The sequence below is a fragment of the Eptatretus burgeri genome, chromosome 7, assembly GCF_056783735.1.
Source record: "Eptatretus burgeri isolate ZD-2024b chromosome 7, Ebu_testis_v1, whole genome shotgun sequence".
NCBI lineage: Eukaryota > Metazoa > Chordata > Myxini > Myxiniformes > Myxinidae > Eptatretus > Eptatretus burgeri.
The window spans coordinates 61,402,275-61,422,274 of NC_140967.1; the positions used below are offsets into that span (position 1 = coordinate 61,402,275).

Genomic DNA, 20,000 nt, shown 5'->3' on the forward strand with positions numbered 1-20,000 from the left:
ATCAAATCAGTTCATCTTTGCATCATAATACAAACTTGGACTAAGTTTGACATAGATCCCTCCAGCTGTTCTCAAGTTATGGTAACAAAAACCTATCACAGACGGACAAACTACCCAAAAACATAATGCCTCCAGCGACTTCATCAGCGGAGGCATAAAATAGGGGCAATACCACTGGGTGCTCACCTGGGAGAATAATGATACTGAGTTGGAAGTTAGCAACGTGGGACAAAATCAGCAAAATGCACAAATAAACCAGTGTTATGGCCCCAATTTTTTTTTTAATGGCGTGAACAAACTTTGGTACATCACGGGTGATGAAGGTTGTGGTGAAGTTTCATCGAAATTGTATGTGTAGTTTCTAAGAAGAAAGCAAGTACTTATTTTTTGGGGGGAAACTACACTTAGACCCTCTTAGGGACTGATTTTTTATTCTTTTTTATTAATGCCGTTAACAAACTTTAGTACATACTGGGTGATGAAGGTTGTGGTCAAGTTTCATTGAAATTGTGTGTATAGTTTCAGAGAAGTTGCAAGTGTTTATGGACGGACTACGCACCATCCCATAAGCTCCCCGGAACTACATTCCAGGTGAGCTAAAAATGAAAAGAAACATGTAGGGATGGAATCCATAAAAAAAAGAACGAAAGGAAAGTAGGAATAACAATACGACACCACAATCCTTTTACGGATTGTCTTGTTGACATTTTAACGTCTCAATTCCAAGTATATATATATATATATATATATATATATATATATATATATATATATATATATATATATATATATATATATATATATATATATATATATATATATAAAATACACAATTACACCAATGCAAACAACAAATCTACAACTCCCTCCAACATAGACATCTTCATACAATCGTTACTGGCCAGGCAGGGTGGCCGAGACCCTAGAGGTATGCACACTTACCTCTGAGCAGTCCAGCCTGGGTTTGAATCTTGACCAGTAACAACCGGTCTTGGTAGTTCCATATTCTTTCCATTTCCTAATGATGGACCTCACTGTGCCCTTGGGAACCTTCAACACGCTAGAATTGTTTTATACCCTTCCCCAGATCTATGCCTCCTCACAATTATAACTCAGAGTTCTACGGACAGTTCCTTGGATTTAATGGTAGATTTAATGGTGGAGTTTCTGCTCTGACATGCACTGCCAACTGTGGGACCTTATACAGAAAGGTGTGTTTCTTTCTAAATCATTTCCATCTCTCTAAATCATGTCCAATCAATTGAATTGGCCACAGGTGGACTCCAATCAAGTTGTAGAGACATCTCAAGGATGAACAAAGTAAACTGGATGTACCTGAGCTCAATTTGGAGTGTCATAGCAAAGAGGTTGAATACTTATTGACTCAAGACATTTCACCTCTTCATTTTCAATCAATTTGTTAAAAAATTTAAAACATGTTTTTACATTGTCATTATGGGGTATTTTGTGTAGATCGGTGACAAAAAAAAAATCTCAATTTAATCCATTTTAAATTGAGGCTGCAACACAACAAAATGTGAAAAAGTCAAGGGGTGTGAATACTTTCTAAAGGTGCTGTACAACTATTTATTGTTGCTAATGCGGTTCCCATATATACAATATCAATTAAGCATATACAAATAATAAATAGCATTTTAATATTATCTTACTAAATAAATACTTTATATGCTTATATGTTGAAAAAAAATACATTAGCATGTCTTGGACTATTGCGAGCATATCATTCATAGAATTTTTGATTGTCCCTCAGAAGTATAAAAGCTTTTCACTCACTCGAGGATCCACCATCAAAACAGAAACTAAAGCTTCAATCATACGGCAAATAAAATAGGTTTGTTCTTCAATTCAGCCAAAGAAAAGTTTGATTCCCAACCGATTGCTCTCTTCCGACAGTGGAGGAAGACGGAACACATCTTCTTCTTCTCCCTTTCGTGATGATGGACCAGGTACCTCGGCACTGCAAAAAGAAACACGAACATTACAACGATGTAGAAAGCAACTTCGTGTTGGAAATTAGAGAGTCGTCGTCATGTACAGTACATTTCAAACAGAACCTTTGCTCTGACTTGATAATCTCACCTTCTTGGAGGTGATCCACCGATAGCCGCGGCAAGTGCTTGTTGTTTGAGAACAACTCTGAGCATTCTCTTTGCAAGGCGGGAAGAGTCACACTCAGCATTTTCGCGCTCTCTTTGACGGGCTGCCTGTTCAACACCAGCAGAGGAAACGTACTATGCATGATTACAAAAAAATGTCTGAAAGGATAGTCTGGCAAATCCTCCCTTCTATTTTCTCAACAATCCTCTTGAGGAAGTTCAGTCACTCAAACTCCTGGGTCTCACTATCGGTCATACCATACTTCAAAGTTGATCTCCAGAGCTAGTCGCCGACTAGGCCTCCTGCATCGTACAAAGTCCTTCCTTGGCACACCTGAACTCCTATCCACCTACAAGGCCTTCACCTGCAGCTTGATGGAGTACTGCTCTCCCCTCTGGGCTGACACCCCTGCCTCACTCATTGCTTAGCTTAACGTTGCGGAAACCAAGGCCTTCACGATCATAGGAATCTCCTGCATCAAAGAAGAGTCGATGGACCTATCACTTTTCCTTCGCAGACAGGTCGGTGGTCTCTGTCTTCTAACATCTCCTTTCTGGTCTTGCAACCTCTGCCCTTTCTGTACCTTGTTACCCCCAGGTTTCTGTATAGCGCACACAGTGCACCATCAACCCTCTTCTGTTGAACTCCCAAAATCCAGAATCACTGCTCACCTCCACTCATTCGTTCCTCTTTTTTTTTAACCAGCCCATGGAATCAACTCCCACATTCTCTTAAATCTCATTCTTCCCTATAGGTGTTCAAGACAGCTGTTCACCACCACCGCAGATCCCACATCCAAAACCATATTTTCTTCCCCCCGCCACCCTGTTAACTCCCCCTCCTCCCCCAACCCCCAAGCCCATCTTCCACATATCCAGTTTTTCCTTCCTTCGAGTCTGTTTCCATGTCCATCTTGTTCACCCCATGTATCCTCCACTATCCCTTTCATTACACTGAACAACAAAAATGTTTTACTGGAGATGTGTAAAGTGATTTAGACTAATTTGGGTACGCCGATTTCAAAAATCATAACCGTTTTGCTGTATCACGTCAGGATTTTCAGTAACAGAAATATTCCCATTGCCTAGAAGTCAGGATTTCAATGAAATTTACAAAAATTCATTTATTCATTTATTTCATCATGAATGCTTCAAAATTATAGAAATTACAGAAAACTCCACTAGAATGTAATTAAAAATGCTTTAGGCATTTGGCTTTGCGTTTGTGCTGCTTTGTGTCAGTTTCACGATGCAGGAACCAGCAGAAATCGCCCATCATGTTCGGGTTGTGCCGCCCTTGGTAACGCGTCTCCATGAGTGAAATCTCTTGGTGGAATCGCTCGCCGTGCTCGTCCGAGACTGCTCCCAAGTTGTCAGGGAAGAAGTTCAGGTGCTGGTGTAGGAAATGGATTTTCAGGGACATCCTGGAGCCAAGTTTCCTGAAGGACTCCAGCAGCTGCTGCACTATTTCTTCATAGTTGTCCGCGCGCTCGTTCCCCAAGAAGTTGTCCGTCACAGCTTTGAAGTTCCTCCACGCTGCCAGCTCTTTGGGGTTTAGAGTTGTCGGAAAAGTTTCGTCCTTCATAATCTGTCGGATTTGCGGTCCAACAAAGACACCAGCCTTGATCTTGGCCTCCGACAAGGTGTTGCCAAACTTTTCCTTGAGGTATAAAAACCCACGCCCATTCAGATCCATTGCCCGTACAAAACTTTTCATCAAGCCGAGCTTTATGTGGAGTGGTGGAAGGAAAACCTTGGCTGGGTCGACAAGGGCGACATGCTTCACGTTGTGTCGACCAGGTACATGCTCTTTTCGCTCTTCCCAATCTTTCTTCGTCCAGTGATTCTTGTCGTCTCTGCTATCCCAGAGACAAAGGAAGCACATGTATTTCGTGTAGCCTGACTGCAGCCATAACAACAGCGCCACCACTTTCAAGTCTCCGCAGATGTGCCAGTTGAAGTCATTGTACTTGATGGAATCAAGCAGCTGCCGCATAGTCTCATAGGTCTCTGTCATGCCGAACGCGTGAGCCAGTGGGACTGATGGTTTCTCGTTGCCATTGTGGAGCAAAACAGCCTTCAAGCTGTTCTTCCCCGAGTCGATGAAGAGGCGCCAGTCTGCAGGATGGTGATCACACCCAAGTTCTTTCAACAGACCGTTGATGTCACTGCAGAATGTCATCGTGTCTTCCATCTCAAAGAACTCAGCCATGTCTCTGTGACGTGCTCTGAACAAGGATATCTTGGTGTTAGGTTCAAGTAGATTCCACTGCTGCAGCCTTGATCCAAGCAGCTCTGCCTTCGCCTTTGACAGCGAGAGATCTCTTACAAGATCATTTAAGTCTCCCTGGTTCAGAAGGTGTGATTCTTGAGTGTCGGGTTCAAAAGGTTCATCATCACCATCCTCTTCACCACTGCTTACAGCTATGTTCTGATCAGCTGGAGGTGTTGGAACGGGGTTCTCGTCATCATGAGGCACAGGTTTACGAGCAGAGACGCAGTCAGCGTACTTGATGTGACCTTTATTCTTCTTGTTGAAGCCGGCGATGCTTGTGCAGCAGAAATAACAATCATCATGATGATTCTGCGGCTCACGCCATATCATGGGCACCGCAAATGGCATGCTCGCGCGCTTGCCCACCAACCACTGAGTCAAGGTTGTGTGACAGCTTGTGCAGCAGATGTGTGGTGCCCAGCTCTGTTCTTGGTCCCCCACCTTACACCCGAAGTAGTGAAAGTAGGCGGCCTTCATTTTCACTGCTGTAGATATACTTCGCTGTTGATCTTTTTTGGTATACCGACCACAGACATAACAGAAGTTGTCAGGATGATTGGTACAGGAACGCCTACTCATCTTTATCTGAAAGAAAGAAATATAACACAAGTTAACAACAATTGTACGAAATAGACATGTTAAAGACATATGTAAATTTCATTGAAATCCTGACTTCTAGGCAATGGGAATATTTCTGTTCCTGAAAATCCTGACTGATACAGCAAAACGGTTATGATTTTTGAAATCAGCATACCCAAATTAGTCTTAATCACTTTACACATCTCCAGTAAAAAAAAATTTTTGAAATTTGTTGTTCAGTGTTATTAGTCCACGAAATGCATTACCGGAAGGGACGATAGGTTTGTTCTCTGTCTGTTGGATTCGCTATATATGCTAGATATCCCTTATTGTCGGGTTTTCCGTGTGTGTGTGTGTGTGTGTGTGTGTGTGTGTGTGTGTGTGTGTGTGTGTGTGTGTGTGTGGTTGTATGTGTGTCTGCAACGCGAGGCTCCACAGCACGAACCAGCGAACCGATTTCGAGGAAACTTTGCCAACAGGTGCCATATGGTCTGGGAATGTGCGCGTTTGAATTTCGTTGCCTTGCAACCACCCGTTGCTGTGCAGCGGCCGAAAAACCGCGTACAGTATTTTCAATACTTGTCCTTCAGTTTTGAATGTAGAGAAACGACACTTCGGAATTAAACACTTCGAGATATTTAGAAAATTTTACTCGAGCCGATTTTTGATTGAGGTTTTATTTTTCAAATGGTAGTCCTTCAAAAATCGGGTGTCTATTTACCGTCATTTTTTATGAGGAGCTTAGGAAAGTGGGCGGAGCTTAGGAAAAGTGGATGTGGTTGATGAAAAGTGGGAGTGGCGTAGGAAAGTGGGAGTGGCGTAGGAAAGTGGGAGTGGCGTAGGAAAGTGGGAGTGGCGTAGGAAAGTGGGAGTGGCGTAGGAAAGTGGGAGTGGCGTAGGAAAGTGGGAGTGGCGTAGGAAAGTGGGAGTGGCGTAGGAAAGTGGGAGTGGCGTAGGAAAGTAGGCGTGGCTTATGAAAAATATTGTGTGGCTCAGGAGGTGTGGTCAAACAAGAGCATTGAGAGAAGTTTATCGGGTTTTCCGTCTGTGTGTGTGTGTGTGCGTGTGCATGTGCGTGTGCCTGTCTGCAACGCGAGGCTCCACAGCACAAACCAGCAAACCGATTATTTTTCAAATGGTAGTCCTTCAAAAATAGCGTGTCTATTTACCGTCATTTTTTATGAGGAGTGCCAGTTGGCAAAATACGCAATAGGAAAAATCTTGCCAGGCAGAGGAACAATTGTATGTGAACCAATACGTCTTGGCAATGAATCTTCGTCGGTGGATCGGTCAGAATGAAAAGCATCATATCCAGCGCTTCGATCCTAGCGAATCCCTCGTCGCCTACCAGCTTGTCTGTTTGTTTGTTTGTCGCACTTGTGGTTTTTGCAGACTATTTTCCTCCCCATACCCTTTAACATATTCAACTGAAACTTTGTACATGGCTTTAATACAAGTTACAGAACAAGTTCAAATTTCAGGGTGTTTCATCAATTTTCACAGGGATGTGCCCTTTTTCGACTTAGAAAATTCAGATAGTTTCTTCTTCTTCATTTAAGTTCCAGTATAGGCTCGATTATGCGTTAAATAAACCTAATTTTTATCTCCAGTTTGTTATCCCAACTGTCCTTATTAGTTTCTGGTTTACAAAAGATATCAGTAAATGAAAATTGCTTTTCCTTTTATTGTGCCAAATAGACCCAAACATGGTGGTTAGAGATTTCTTCTTCATTTTGGTTCTGGCATCGGCTCGAGCTTGCCCTCAACGCAAATTAATTTTTATGTCCCGAACATCAATTGGGACCAGGAAGGGGACATGTATTGCAAAGTAATTCTCGTTCTTGTTTGTCCAAGTCTCCTTGTTTTTATCATTTAACCCTCCTATTGGTGTTTCTCTTTTTATTTTCTACTGTTCGTTTTGTTCTCTTGCGTGCTTTTGTTCCATTGCAGTGTCCTCGCTCTTTCACGAGCTTTGACCTTGGATTTAAAAAAAAATTCTCAAGAAGGAACAACTGTTTAAAAGATACTCTTCACTTTTATCCTGAAGCAAACACAGCAATGAGTAAAGATGCCGTGAAGGAAAAAGAAAACTCACGAGGGTTTTGCGTTTGAGTAGAGGAGCCATGCCATCAAACACAAAGACTGGTTTGATACCATAATAGAGCAGCTTGCAAATCCGGTGGAAGAGAGTCAGGAGATGAGCATGCTGCATCCGAAAGCCCTTGCGATCACGTACACCCTTGATGGCTTGGTTTAGCCAAATGCTCAAGTCTGGTTGCAAGTCAAGGCAAACACATGTACCATGCCAGCTAAATATGCATTGACTAAAACAAGTTCTGAATGTTTGTTAAATCAGGGTGCCTGATACAGAGGTCTGACTGGATATGTCTGGACGGAAGTTTGTCTCCGGACGTGTCAGAGCAGTGTTCGTCTCTAGCCAGCTTGGCTCAGGACGTGTCTGGGCGGTGTTCGTCTCCGGCCAGCTTGGATCAGGATGCGTCCGGGCGGTATTCATGTCTGGAAGGGAGTTTGTCTCCAGACCATGTTTATAGTGTGACTGGTAGAAAATGGATTTCAGACATTATTTTGTTTCCATCTTCACTCTTATTCCATGCAGAATTATTTTGATGAAACAGTATGAATCGTTTACGACTTCTTTCCACTGACTGTACATCGGCCGTAAGCGACAAAAAATCCACAGAAAAACCTAGAATCATCAGCTCCCTTTGGGAGCACCCGTGCCCATGCAAGACCATGCGACGTGCCAATGCCTTCGGTCAGGCAACACTCCGTGAACAAGGGCAAAGCACCACAGGTCAACTATATTTTTCAGATATTTTCATTTACGGACATTTTTTGTGATTCTTACTGCAATTTTGGTTTGAGTGGCATGGTTATGCAAAATTTAGCTTTCTGGCCTATCTAGAAAATACTAAACATTTATATGAGTGACCTACAAGTAGGTAGCGGACAAAAAAAAATGGAAGCACCAATGTAAAGTCACTTAATAGGGTGGTGGGCCACCACTTTCAGCCAGCATGGTTGTATGCACCACGGCATAGAATCCACCAGCATCGGAGTGCAAAGACCGCCAGCATCGGAGTGCAAAGACCTGTAATCCGGCCTGGGACGGCTGACCGAGCTAGCCGTTACAGTTGCGTTGAAGCGACCCATCAGGCTCGAACCCGCCGAGCTACAACAATATGCTACATTATATTAGTTGTCGCTCAAGATGTAACCAACAGGAACTCGGAATGAAGATGAGGATTGGGGAAAAAAAACAAAAAAAAACAACTACGTTTTCAAGCATTTAAATATCGAAGGATACCAACAGCCAGAACCTTCCCTCGAAGTCTTTCCAGTGAGGACGTCTGTCCGGTGGGACCCAGCAGAGTCCATAAACCCTTCACGCCCATTGCTGCAAATGAGGTCTGAAACATTGTGGAGGAATATAAATAAAAAAACAGCACAAGAACTTCTGAACAAGGAAGAGCGCAAGCACTCCACACCTTCACATTTGGGGGTTACACCTTCACATTTGGGGGTTACACCTGCTGGTTCCCGAAAATAAGGACGAGGAACAAAATAAAATCGAGAAATTGCTTTCGATAAATCATATCACCAAATCTGGACAAGTCGTCTTGAGGGAAATTTACTCTTCTTTTCCGAGATAAGAATCGTGTGGGTGACGTTTCTTAAAAGTACCTATTGAAGCCAATATGTATATCTTAGACACTATATCCCATATGCAACCGACGAACAAATACCGAGTACCTGTGGCTTAAAAATACGACTCTTGCTCATTCACGGACTTGTTTTTTATCACATTGCTTACAATGCTACTATATGAAAATAAATATATATTTTTATGGTGTCAGAAGTAATCTCTATCATACGGTTATCTTCGTCTCCCCCTGAACCGACACGAAGGTTGCCACGAACTACATTAAAAAAAAAATCCACTCTCTGTGGGACAAGAAGACGCTGAGACAATACACCGCCTAGATTTCGGTAAAGCCAAAGCAAATTTATAAACAAATGACGTCATTAATTAGTAGATGAGAAAACTTGTGAAAACATATTTACGAACTATTGTTTGTACTGTTGTTCGTAAATTGTTTGTTTGAAGTTATGATGAGAAGGGTGTCATTGTAGGCAACCGGTACATTACGTAGTGGTGTATAACTATGATAGGCTTAGTAAGGCTGGTTTCCTATTTTTTTAATTTGGTCGTCCACCTACTATCAATTAATATACAGTACAGTGTGATGAGTTTCCTAACAAGGGATTTCAACGCAGAATCATCACAAAATATCCTCCTGACATCGCCGGGCAGCACCGTTGCCCTGAGGTGGTCGGATTCTGTGCTGCCTGCAAGTCGTCCCTGTTTTCGATTCTGCTTTCAGTCACCTCCGCCACCGAGGATGGGAGGGGGGTTATGTATTTATTTACCCGTTCGTCTGTCTGTCTGTGTCTGTGACCCAAACCGCTCAACCAAACGCTCTAAAAATTTTCCGAGGTTAATGTCACCGACCCTGCGACGGTCCCGCAATGAAGTTTCGTAAAATTTGGTCGACCCAGAAGGTCTACATCGGCCAACCAGGCCAATTTGAGCAGGATTTTCTAAATCCTCAAATTTCATCCGATTGACTTGAAATTTGAACAGGATTTGCACACCAGGTCAGTGAATTGAACCACCTGTTACTTTTGAGGTTATCATAGGTCAAGAGGTTTAACCAGACATAAGGTCAACCCAAAATAGGCCACATTTTAAAATTGTTACTAAAATTGACAATTTTCATCCGATTGACTTGAAATGTGAAGATAATTTGCACATGAGGTCGATGAACTCTACCACCTACTAATTTTGAGGTCAACATAGACCAAAAGGTCAACATAGGCTGAATTTCTAAAATCCTCAATTTTCTTCCAATTGACGTGAAATTTGAAGAGCATTTGCAGATCAGGTCACCAAATTCAACCACCTATTAATTTTAAGTTAAAAATAGGCCAAAATATAGGCCATAGATCAAAAGGTCAACATCGGCCAAATTTTCTAAAATCCTCAATTTTCATCCGATTGACTTGATATTTGAAGAGCATTTTCATGTCTGGTCACTGAATTCAACCACCTATTAATTTTGAGGTAAACATAGGCCAAAAGGTCGACATCGACCAAAAGGCCAATTTGGGCCAAATTTTCTAAATCCGCAATTTTCATCCAATTGAGTTGAAATTTGAAAAGGATTTACATAACAGGCCACTAAATTCAACCACCTATTAATTTTGAGGGAAACATACGCCAAAAGGTCGACATAGGCCAAAAGGCCAATTTGGGCCAAATTTTCTAAATCCGCAATTTTCATCCGATTGAGTTGAAATTTGAAAAGGATTTACATAACAGGTCACTGAAGTCAAATACATATTAATTTGAGGTCAATATAGGAAAAAAGGTCAACATAGGCCAAATTTCTAAAATCCTCAATTTTATTCCAATTAACTTGAAATTTGAAGAGCATTTGCATATCAGGTCACTGAAGTCAACCACCTATTATTTTGTGGTCACCATAGGTGAAAAGGTCAATGTAGACCAAAAGGTCAACATAGGCCAAATTTCTAAAATCCTCAATTTTAATCCAATTAGCTTGAAATTTGAAGAGCATTTGCACATCAGGTCACTGAATTCAACCACCTATTAATTTTTCAGGTAAACATAGACAAATAAAAAAGGTCAAAAAAGGCCAGTTTGGTCTGATTTTTCTAAAATCCTCAATTTTCATCTGATTTAGTTGAAATTTGAAGAGCATTTTCATGTCAGGCCGCTGAATTCAAACACCTATTAACTTTAAGGCCAAAAGCTCAACACAGGCCTGATTTCTAAAATTGAGATAGGACCAAAAACTAAATATATCACTATCTCAAAAAGTTGTGAACGAGTTATGACAAAACAAGGTGGACGAGTTGAATAGGTGACAAGAACAAGCGGATTGGATTTTGGTTTGGATCCAGCCCATCAGTGGGATGCAAAACGTGAACTGTTCCACCTGGCAGAGGTATGCGCTCTACTGAGTGCCATTCTACTTTGTGCTGTTTTGCCAAGTTGTTACTCCATGAGTGATTTTTCATTTGTTAATTACAGGAATCCTTAGGATTTCGGCAATTATGTTGGTCAGTTGTGTGTCATTCTGTGTGTCTGTCTGTCTGTCTGTTTGCGTGTTTGCTTACCCTGTAGCAGCCACACCGTTTCAGTGATCATGACCAAACTGGGTACAGACGTTGGCCATGGTCCAACTTAGACACTTGTCGTTTTTGGTGAATATAGGTCAAAGGTCAAGGTCAAGGTCACCGAAATTCTTATTTTCGCAATAACATCCGCTAAAATGGTCGTATCGACTTCAAACCAAATCCAAAATGTGCATCTTCCAATACTGCATCCAACCATATGTCTCATTGGGGTGTCACACCAACACCCTTCTTAGCAGTCGGGGGTCGGGTCAAAAATTTCAAATTGCGATAAAAACGCCATTTCAAGTCCGATTGACTTCCAAGTTATGATCATGACCAAACTAAGTGCTATAACTCATAAAACAGTAGCACTATCGACTTATAAGAACCAAATTGATTTCCAGGTTTTTGTTTTTTCAGAGATCATGGAGATATGACAAAGTTATTCCGGCAATTCCTTGCTTAACGAGAAATTTCATTTGTTTGTTTGTCCGCACAGAACTTTCGTGTTTTACTCTGCAACCACTTGTCGGATTGAGACGAAATTTTCACCATCGGTGCGATTACTCATGTAGAATGCTTTAATGACAATTATGACGTCATATGTCACGTGTAGCAGCCATGTTGGAAAAACGAAAAAAACTTTGAACTCTATCTCTGAAACTACACAAAGGAAAATATACCATCAGAGATGGGGAATCCCCCACCATTGAATGAAAAAGGTCATACATATTCCAGATAATGAGGGAGGTGAATTGGAAACAAGACACCATTTGGTCATCATCTCAAAAAAGTTCCCCAGGGGTGAGGAACGTAGGAACCAAAAATAATTGAAATCAGATAAGCGGTTTTCCATTTATTACAAAAAACATTTTTTTCAAGATGGCCACCGCAGTCGGCCATCTTGGATATGGCCACGCCCAAAATCAATAGGGTTCTTCCTTTTTCAGGTGGTACAAGTGTGACTCAAATTTCAAATCGATATGGCGAAAAAACATTTTTTTGAAGATGGCCGCCCCAGTCGGCCATCTTGGATCTGGCCACGCCCAAAATCAATAGGGTTCTTCCTTTTCAGGTGGTACATGTGTGACCCAAATTTCAAATCGATATGGCGAACAGTTAATGAGTTATCGCACTCACAGCTATAAAGGTTGACGCTGCCCCAGTCGGCCATCTTGGATCTAGCCAAGCCCAAAATCAATAGGGTTCTTCCTTTTCAGGTGGTACATGTGTGACCCAAATTTCAAATCGATATGGCAAACAGTTTGAGTTATCGCACTCACAGCTATAAATGTTGACGCCCGGACGGACGGACGGACAGCCGGACGCCCTGGGTGACAACAATATCCCCCTTCCGCCACGCGGCGGGGGATAAAAATTGAAACTTTGCACATTGCAAGTACTCCTCATGGGGAATGAGTGATTTTTTAATGATGTCATAGCTGCCTTCATTTGGACGTCATATTTGCATACGTAGAATGCTGCATCCGATCAGTATGAAAATTTTTGAGAGTCCTCTAGTGATAAGATGGACCACAAAAAAATGATTACGTCATCGGTCACGTGAGTTGGTAGCCATATTGTTTTTTTTTAACCTTTCAAAAAATCTTCACTGATATGGCTGAACCAGTCATCACCGCCAGCTGTTATAAATAGGCACTTCTAATTATATCTGTTATTAACTACATAACACCAGTACACAAATGCCTCAGAATACACCACACAAAAATACACAATCACCACACAAAACAAGTCCTGGCAAGGGTCTGCAATCACTGATTGCACTTTTTCTTGTTACTTTCGAAATCTAAAGTTTTTTTTGTTCTTTAGATTTAGATGAAATCTTTAGATTTCGTAAGTATATTGATGACTTCCGTCCTCTGTTTGCTTGTTACTTGTTGATCACTTCCGTTTCTGTTTGTTTGTTTGTTTGTGTGTTTGTTACTTACGAAATCTAAGGATTTGTAAGTATATTGATGACTTCCGTTTCTGTTTGTTAGCTTGTATGTTTGTTACTTACGAAATCTAAAGATTTCGGAAGTATATTGATGACTTCCGTTTCTATTTGTTTGTTTGTATGTTTGTTTGTTTGTTTGTTTGTTTGAAGGCACGATAACTCGAGAAGGGAAGAAGCTAAAAATGTCAAATTACACCACGTGATTCAGGAGGGTGATGGCAAGTGCTGATTAGATTTTGGTCGAAATCGGTCAGAGGTCAAGATCACAGTGAGGTCAAATATCCGATTTTTGATGGTTTGGTACAGATAACTCGAGAACGGAATAAGCTACCAATGTCAAATTACACCACGTGATTCAGGAGGGTGATGGCGAGTGCTGATTAGATTTTGGTCAAAATCGGTCAAAGGTCAAGGTCACAGTGAGGTCAAACATCCAAAACATTTGATTTTTGATGGTTTGCTCCAGAAACAACGTAGAAACTTCTGGTTTGCGTCGCTACCTTCTCCAGAGACAGCTTTTATTAGACAAGGCCAGAGGTCAAGTTGACGATTTCGTAAGTAGCAGTTCATGACTGCTTGTTTGTTTGTTTGTTTGTTTGTTTATAGGCACGATAACTCGAGAACGGAAGAAGCTCCAATGTCAAATTACAGCACGTGATTCAGGAGGGTGATGGCTAGTGCTGATTAGATTTTGGTCAAAATCGGTCAAAGGTCAAGGACACAGTGAGGTCAAACATAATTCCGTAAATTCAGGTTGAGAAATGGAGTATTTTTGCTTCGCTCAACGTTACGAGTTCGTTTTAACTTCGATTTTAATTTTGTCTTCGGTTTTTGCAATCGCTTAGGACGCTTAAAACTCGGTTGTCGAAATTCTGGTAAAAATCGGATGTTTTGGAGACGTTTTAAGATTGTATAAAAAATATTTCACTCGACGCGTCATGGGTCGTCACGTGATGCAGTGTGCTCGAGCAGACACGTCGTTGAGTTACGTTAAGGTATAATATAATTGCGTGGAGAAATGGAGATTTTTGCTTCGGTCGACGTTACGATTTTTGACGGTTTGATACAGAATCATCGGAGAAACTTCTGGTTTGCGTCGCTACCTTCTCGAGAGTAAGCTTTTATTAGACAAGGTCAGAGGTCAAGTTGACGATTTCGTAAGTATCAGTCGATGACTGCTTGTTTGTTTGTTTGTTACTTACGAAATCTAAAGATTTCGGAAGTATATTGATGCCTTCCGTTTCTGTTTGTTTGTTACTTACGAAATCTAAAGATTTCGTAAGTATATTGATGACTTCCGTTTGTTTGTTTGTTTGTTTGTAGGCACGATAACTCGAGAACGGAAGAAGCAACCAATGTCAAATTACACCACGTGATTCAGGAGGGTGATGGCTATTGCTGAATAGATTTTGGTCAAAATCGGTCAAAGGTCAAGGTCACAGTGAGGTCAAACATAATTCCGTAAATTAATGTGGAGAAATGGAGTATTTTTGCTTCGCTGGACGTTACGAGTTCGTTTTAACTTCGATTTTAATTTTGTCTTCCGTTTTTGCGATCGCTTAGGACGCTTAAAACTCGGTTGTCGAAATTCTGGTAAAAATCGGATGTTTTGGAGACGTTTTAAGATTGTATAAAAAATATTTCACTCGAAGCGTCACGGGTCGTCCCATGATGCAGTGCGCTCGAGCAGATGCTACGTTGAGTTACATAAAGGTATAATATAATTGCGTGGAGAAATGGAGATTTTTGCTTTGGTCGACGTTACGATTTTTGATGGTTTGATGCAGAATCATCGGAGAAACTTCTGGTTTGCGTCGCTACCTTCTCGAGAGACAGCTTTTATTCGACAAGGTCAGAGGTCAAGTTGACGATTTCGTAAGTACCAGTCTATGACTGCTTGTTTGTTACTTACGAAATCTAAAGATTTCGTAAGTATATTGATGACTTCCGTTTCTTACTTACGAAATCTAAAGATTTCGTAAGTATATTGATGCCTTCCGTTTTTGTTTGTTTGTTTGTTTGTTTGTTAGTTAGTTAGTTTGTTTGTTTGTTAGTTAGTTTGTTTGTATGTAGGCACGATAACTTGAGAATGGAAGAAGCTTCCAATGTCAAATTACACCACGTGATTCAGGAGGGTGGTGGCTAGCGCTGATTAGATTTTGGTCAAAATCGGTCAAAGGTCAAGGTCACAGTGAGGTCAAACATTCAAAACATTCGATTTTTGATGGTTTGGTACAGAATCATCGTAGAAACTTCTGGTTTGTGTCGCTACCTTCTCAAGAGACAGCTTTTATTAGACAAGGTCAGAGGTCAAGTTGACGATTTCGTAAGTTCCAGTCTATGACTGCTTGTTTGTTTGTTTGTAGGCAGGATAACTCGAGAACGGATGAAGCTACCAATGTCAAATTACACCACGTGATTCAGGAGGGTGATGGCTCGTGCTGATTAGATTTTGGTCAAAATCGGTCAAAGGTCAAGGTCACAGTGAGGTCAAACATAATTCCGTAAATTCACGTGGAGAAATGGAGTATTTTTGCTTCGCTCGACATTACGAGTTCATTTTAACTTCAATTTTAATTTTGTCGTCGGTTTTTGCGATCGCTGAGGACGCTTAAAACTCGGTTTTAGAAATGCTGGTAAAAATCGGATGTTTTGGAGACGTTTTAAGATTGTATAAAAAAATATTTCACTCGACGCATCACGGGTCGTGCCATGATGCAGTGCGCTCGAGCAGACGCGTCGTTGAGTTACGTTAAGGTATAATTGCGTGGAGAAATGGAGATTTTTGCTTCGGTCGACGTTACGATTTTTGATGGTTTGATACAGTATCATCGGAGAAACTTCCGGTTTGTGTCGCTACCTTCTCGAGAGACAGCTTTTATTAGACAAGGTCAGAGGTTAAGTTGACGATTTCGTAAGTACCAGTCTATGACTGCTTGTTTGTTTGTTTGAAGGCACGATAACTCGAGAACGGAAGAAGCTACCAATGTCAAATTACACCACGTGATTCAGGAGGGTGATGGCTAGTGCTGATTAGATTTTGGTCAAAATCGGTCAAAGGTCAAGGTCACAGTGAGGTCAAACATAATTCCGTAAATTCATGTGGAGAAATGGAGTATTTTTGCTTCACTCGATGTTACGATTTCGTTTTAACTTCGATTTTAATTTTGTCTTCGGTTTTTGCGATCGCTTAGGATGCTTAAAACTCGGTTGTCGAAACTCTGGTAAAAATCGGATGTTTTGGAGACGTTTTAAGATTGTATAAAAAATATTTCACTCGACGCGTCACGGGTCGTCCCATGATGCAGTGCGCTCGAGCAGACGCGTCGTTGAGTTACGTTAAGGTATAATTGCGTGGAGAAATGGAGATTTTTGCTTCAGTCGACGTTACGATTTTTGATGGTTTGATACAGAATCATCGGAGAAACTTCCGGTTTGCGTCGCTACCTTCTCTCGAGACAGCTTTTATTAGACAAGGTCAGAGGTCAAGTTGACGATTTCCTCAGTACCAGTCTATGATTGCTTGTTTGTTTGTAGGCACGATAACTCGAGAACGGAAAAAGCTTCCAATGTCAAATTACACCACGTGATTCAGAAAGGTGATGGCTAGTGCTGATTAGATTTTGGTCAAAATCGGTCAAAGGTCAAGGTCACAGTGAGGTCAAACTTCCAAAACATTCGATTTTTGGTTTGGTACAGAATCATCGTAGAAACATCTGGTTTGCGTCGCTACCTTCTCCGGAGACAGCTTTTATTAGACAAGGTCAGAGGTCAAGTTGACGATTTCGTAAGTACCAGTCAATGAATGCTTGTTTCTTTGTTTGTTTGTTTGTCTGCACAGAAGTTTCATGTTTTTCTCTTCAAACACTTGTGGGATTGAAACAATTTTCACCACAGGAGCAACTACTCATGAAGACTATTTTATTGATAATTATGATGTCATCGGTCACACAGTGTTGTCGCCATGTTGGAAAAAACTTTGGACCTCTGTATCTCTGAAACCACACCAAGGAAAAAATTGAGACTTGGGACATAGCAAGTACTCCTCATGGGGAATGAGTGTGATTTTTTTTTTTATAAAATCATGGGTGCCTTCATTGTGTCATAATTGCAGATGTAAAACGCTACATCCGAGCAGTATGGAAATTGAGGGTCATCTAAGGATAAAATGGTCCACAAAAAAAAGAATTGATGACATCATCAGTCACGTGATTTGGCAGCCTTTTTTTTTTTCCTTCATAAACTCTCTCTTAAATGGCTGAACAGTTCGAGGTGAAACTTTACACTTATGACCGCTTACCCATGAGGAACAAAAGGTTCACACACAAATGGCATAATAGGTCACATGGTTTGGTAGTCATATTGGATTTACCATAAAAATCTCTAGAACGGCTGGACAGATTGAGGGGAAACCACACAAATGTTCCTCAAAGCATGGAAGTGATAGGTCATATTGGATTTAAGCAAAATATTAATGCTTTCTCTGGAACCCCTTATTCAATCGACGTGAAACTTCACAATGATGATCTAGTCATGATGGGGAATAAGTGTTAAATTTCAACTTGATTGGACACATGGTCTGGATCCAGAATTATTTAATTTGGGTCTTTTTTATTTTAATAAGGCTCACTTGGCTGTGCCTGGATGGGTTTGAGGGTAGAGGAGTAGCAGCTGAAAGGTGAATCCTATCTCCTCCTGATGACTTCATCTTTGCTTTTTGCTTGTTCTGGTTCCTTCTGATGACTCCAATGCAGGACTGTACCTGTTTGGTCTTCCATTTGATTTGAATTGAATTTATTTTAATCCCATTCTAAATTCAATTGAATAATAAAAAATCGTCATGGGTTATGCAGTTATGAAGTGGCAGTCCTAATTATGTCTTATTAACTACGTAACACACCAGTACACAAACACCACACAAAATGCTCCTTTTCTTGTTAAGAACATGCAATGGGCCTTTTTACCAAGCTTTGTGGGGTAATGGTTGGAGCATCTGCTCTTAGTCTGGGAGCTGAGCAGTTTGAACCAGACAACTACACACGTTCACATGTCGATGTGGTTTGATCTCGGTCAAACCAGTTCACTCTTTCTTGATTAGGATGAATGGGATCTGGGATCCCTGATCTTGGATTAATTTTTTCTGCAGTTAGCTCCAAATGACCTGCTTTAGCTATTACCAAATGGCATTACCAGCGTAACTATCGTCCTCATCTTGCCAAAACATACATACAGTGCAGTGGTCAATGCTGGTATTTTTGGTTGATTTTCAGAATTTTGTTTTCACGTGTGTGATCTGTCTATCTTGCTTATGAGATCACTGCATTTGGTCAATCTAACGGAGAGTCCCCATATTTTTAGTGTAATAACTAGATGACCCGTGAACCCGTTGGGTTCCCGTTGTGACAGCGGTTGATGAAAAAAATCATTTCAAGAAAGAAAAAAAAGATAGCTCCAGCGAACTATACCGCTGAGGTTGTTTGCATTGATCAAATACTCCCGAAGACTACTTGACTGAATCGGGAATTGGTTTTTAAAATAATATTTTTTGTTGCCCAATTTGAACGAAACTTGATACTGCACACCGCAGGAGAATGGTCAGTATGGTGGCCATAAAATTTTTGCGCTATCGTGTACCGTTTTGGCTGTATTTCGGGAACATACATACAAGATTAGAGTTTTAGTAATATACTAGATGACCCGTGAACCCGTTGGGTTCCTGTTGTGACAGCGGTTCATAAAAAATTATTTCAAGAAAAAAAATATATATATAGCTCCAGCGAACTATACCGCTGAGGTTGTTTGCATTGTTCAAATACTCTCAAAGAGTACTTGACTGAATCAGGAAATTATTTTTTAATAGTGTTTTTTTTTTCGTTGCCCGATTTGAACGAAACTTGATACTGCACACCGCAGGAGAATGGTGAGTAAGGTGGCCCTAAAATTTTTGCGCTATCGTGTACCGCTTTGGCTGTATTTCAGGAACATACCTACATACAAGACGAGAGTTTTAGTAACATATAGATAGATGGTGTGTGAAACATATTACATATATGTCCCCTGGTAGCTACAGTAGACATCAATATTCAAATTGGGAACACTAACACCACGTGATTTTTTCCACATTTTAACCCACGTGCTGTTTTGACGTTTTCATTGTCACGTGACTGTGAAACATCACGTGGTGTTTGTGCGTCGATCACTCTCACCACGGTTTGTACCACCGTATTCCATACAAGACGGAACTTCACTTATCACAATGCTATTCAGGATACTGTACTACATGTAGAGTGGTAGATTTTTCAAGGTACTTGTTGTAATGGGGTCACAACATGGCCGCCACGCTCAAATTGTCAATAGCCCTTATTCAGATGACGTCACCAGTCACGTGACTGTGGCAGCTCCGCCATATTGAGTGGCAAGAAAGTATACCGTGTCCATAACAACCGATAGTCTCCACTTCAACGACACTTATTTCCAAGCAAGCGATTTTTTTTCTGCAAATGGGTAAGAGTTGTTGTGCCCCGGGATGTACTCAGCGATATACTTAAGGCTCTGGAGTGCAGTTTTACCGCTTTCCCGCCGAAGTAGACCGACAAAATATTTGGATATTGGTTCTGAGAAGAGAAAAATGGCTACCTGGCGAACACGACTGGTTGTGTAGCTTTCATTTTGTCTCCGGTATGTAACTAATTTCTGATACGTTATTTCAGTAGTTGGTATTCAATAGCTGGTGGTTACAAAATACAATGTCCTCGCTACCCGGAAGTTCGCATATCGTAGTTTCGATTATTCGTAATTCAGCTTTAATGACCAATTTTTCAATTATCGCAAACATTTTATGCCTATC

The 20,000-nt window shown here is 41.0% G+C and overlaps 1 protein-coding gene across 7 annotated transcripts in view; it reads right to left on the reverse strand.

Moving 5' to 3' along the window:
• Positions 1 to 20,000, reverse strand: part of ERCC5 (ERCC excision repair 5, endonuclease) — a 76,790-nt gene that overhangs the window by 37,099 nt on the left and 19,691 nt on the right. For 3 of the 7 annotated variants that reach the window (XR_015060166.1, XM_085888722.1, XM_085888727.1), the window contains exons 1-5: positions 8,746 to 8,884; positions 8,300 to 8,402; positions 7,067 to 7,242; positions 2,101 to 2,225; positions 1,895 to 1,978 (exon numbers count right to left, since the gene is read on the reverse strand). Coding sequence is in view for 6 of the 7 variants with exons in the window: in XM_085888722.1 (XP_085744848.1) it covers positions 1,895 to 1,978; positions 2,101 to 2,225; positions 7,067 to 7,242; positions 8,300 to 8,402; positions 8,746 to 8,775 (518 nt within the window). In the remaining variant the exon portion in view is untranslated. Of the gene's footprint in view, positions 1 to 1,894; positions 1,979 to 2,100; positions 2,226 to 7,066; positions 7,243 to 8,299; positions 8,403 to 8,593; positions 8,615 to 8,745; positions 8,967 to 20,000 lie in introns of those variants that run through there. The other 4 variants (XM_085888723.1, XM_085888725.1, XM_085888724.1 and 1 more) reach the window with 3 other exon arrangements.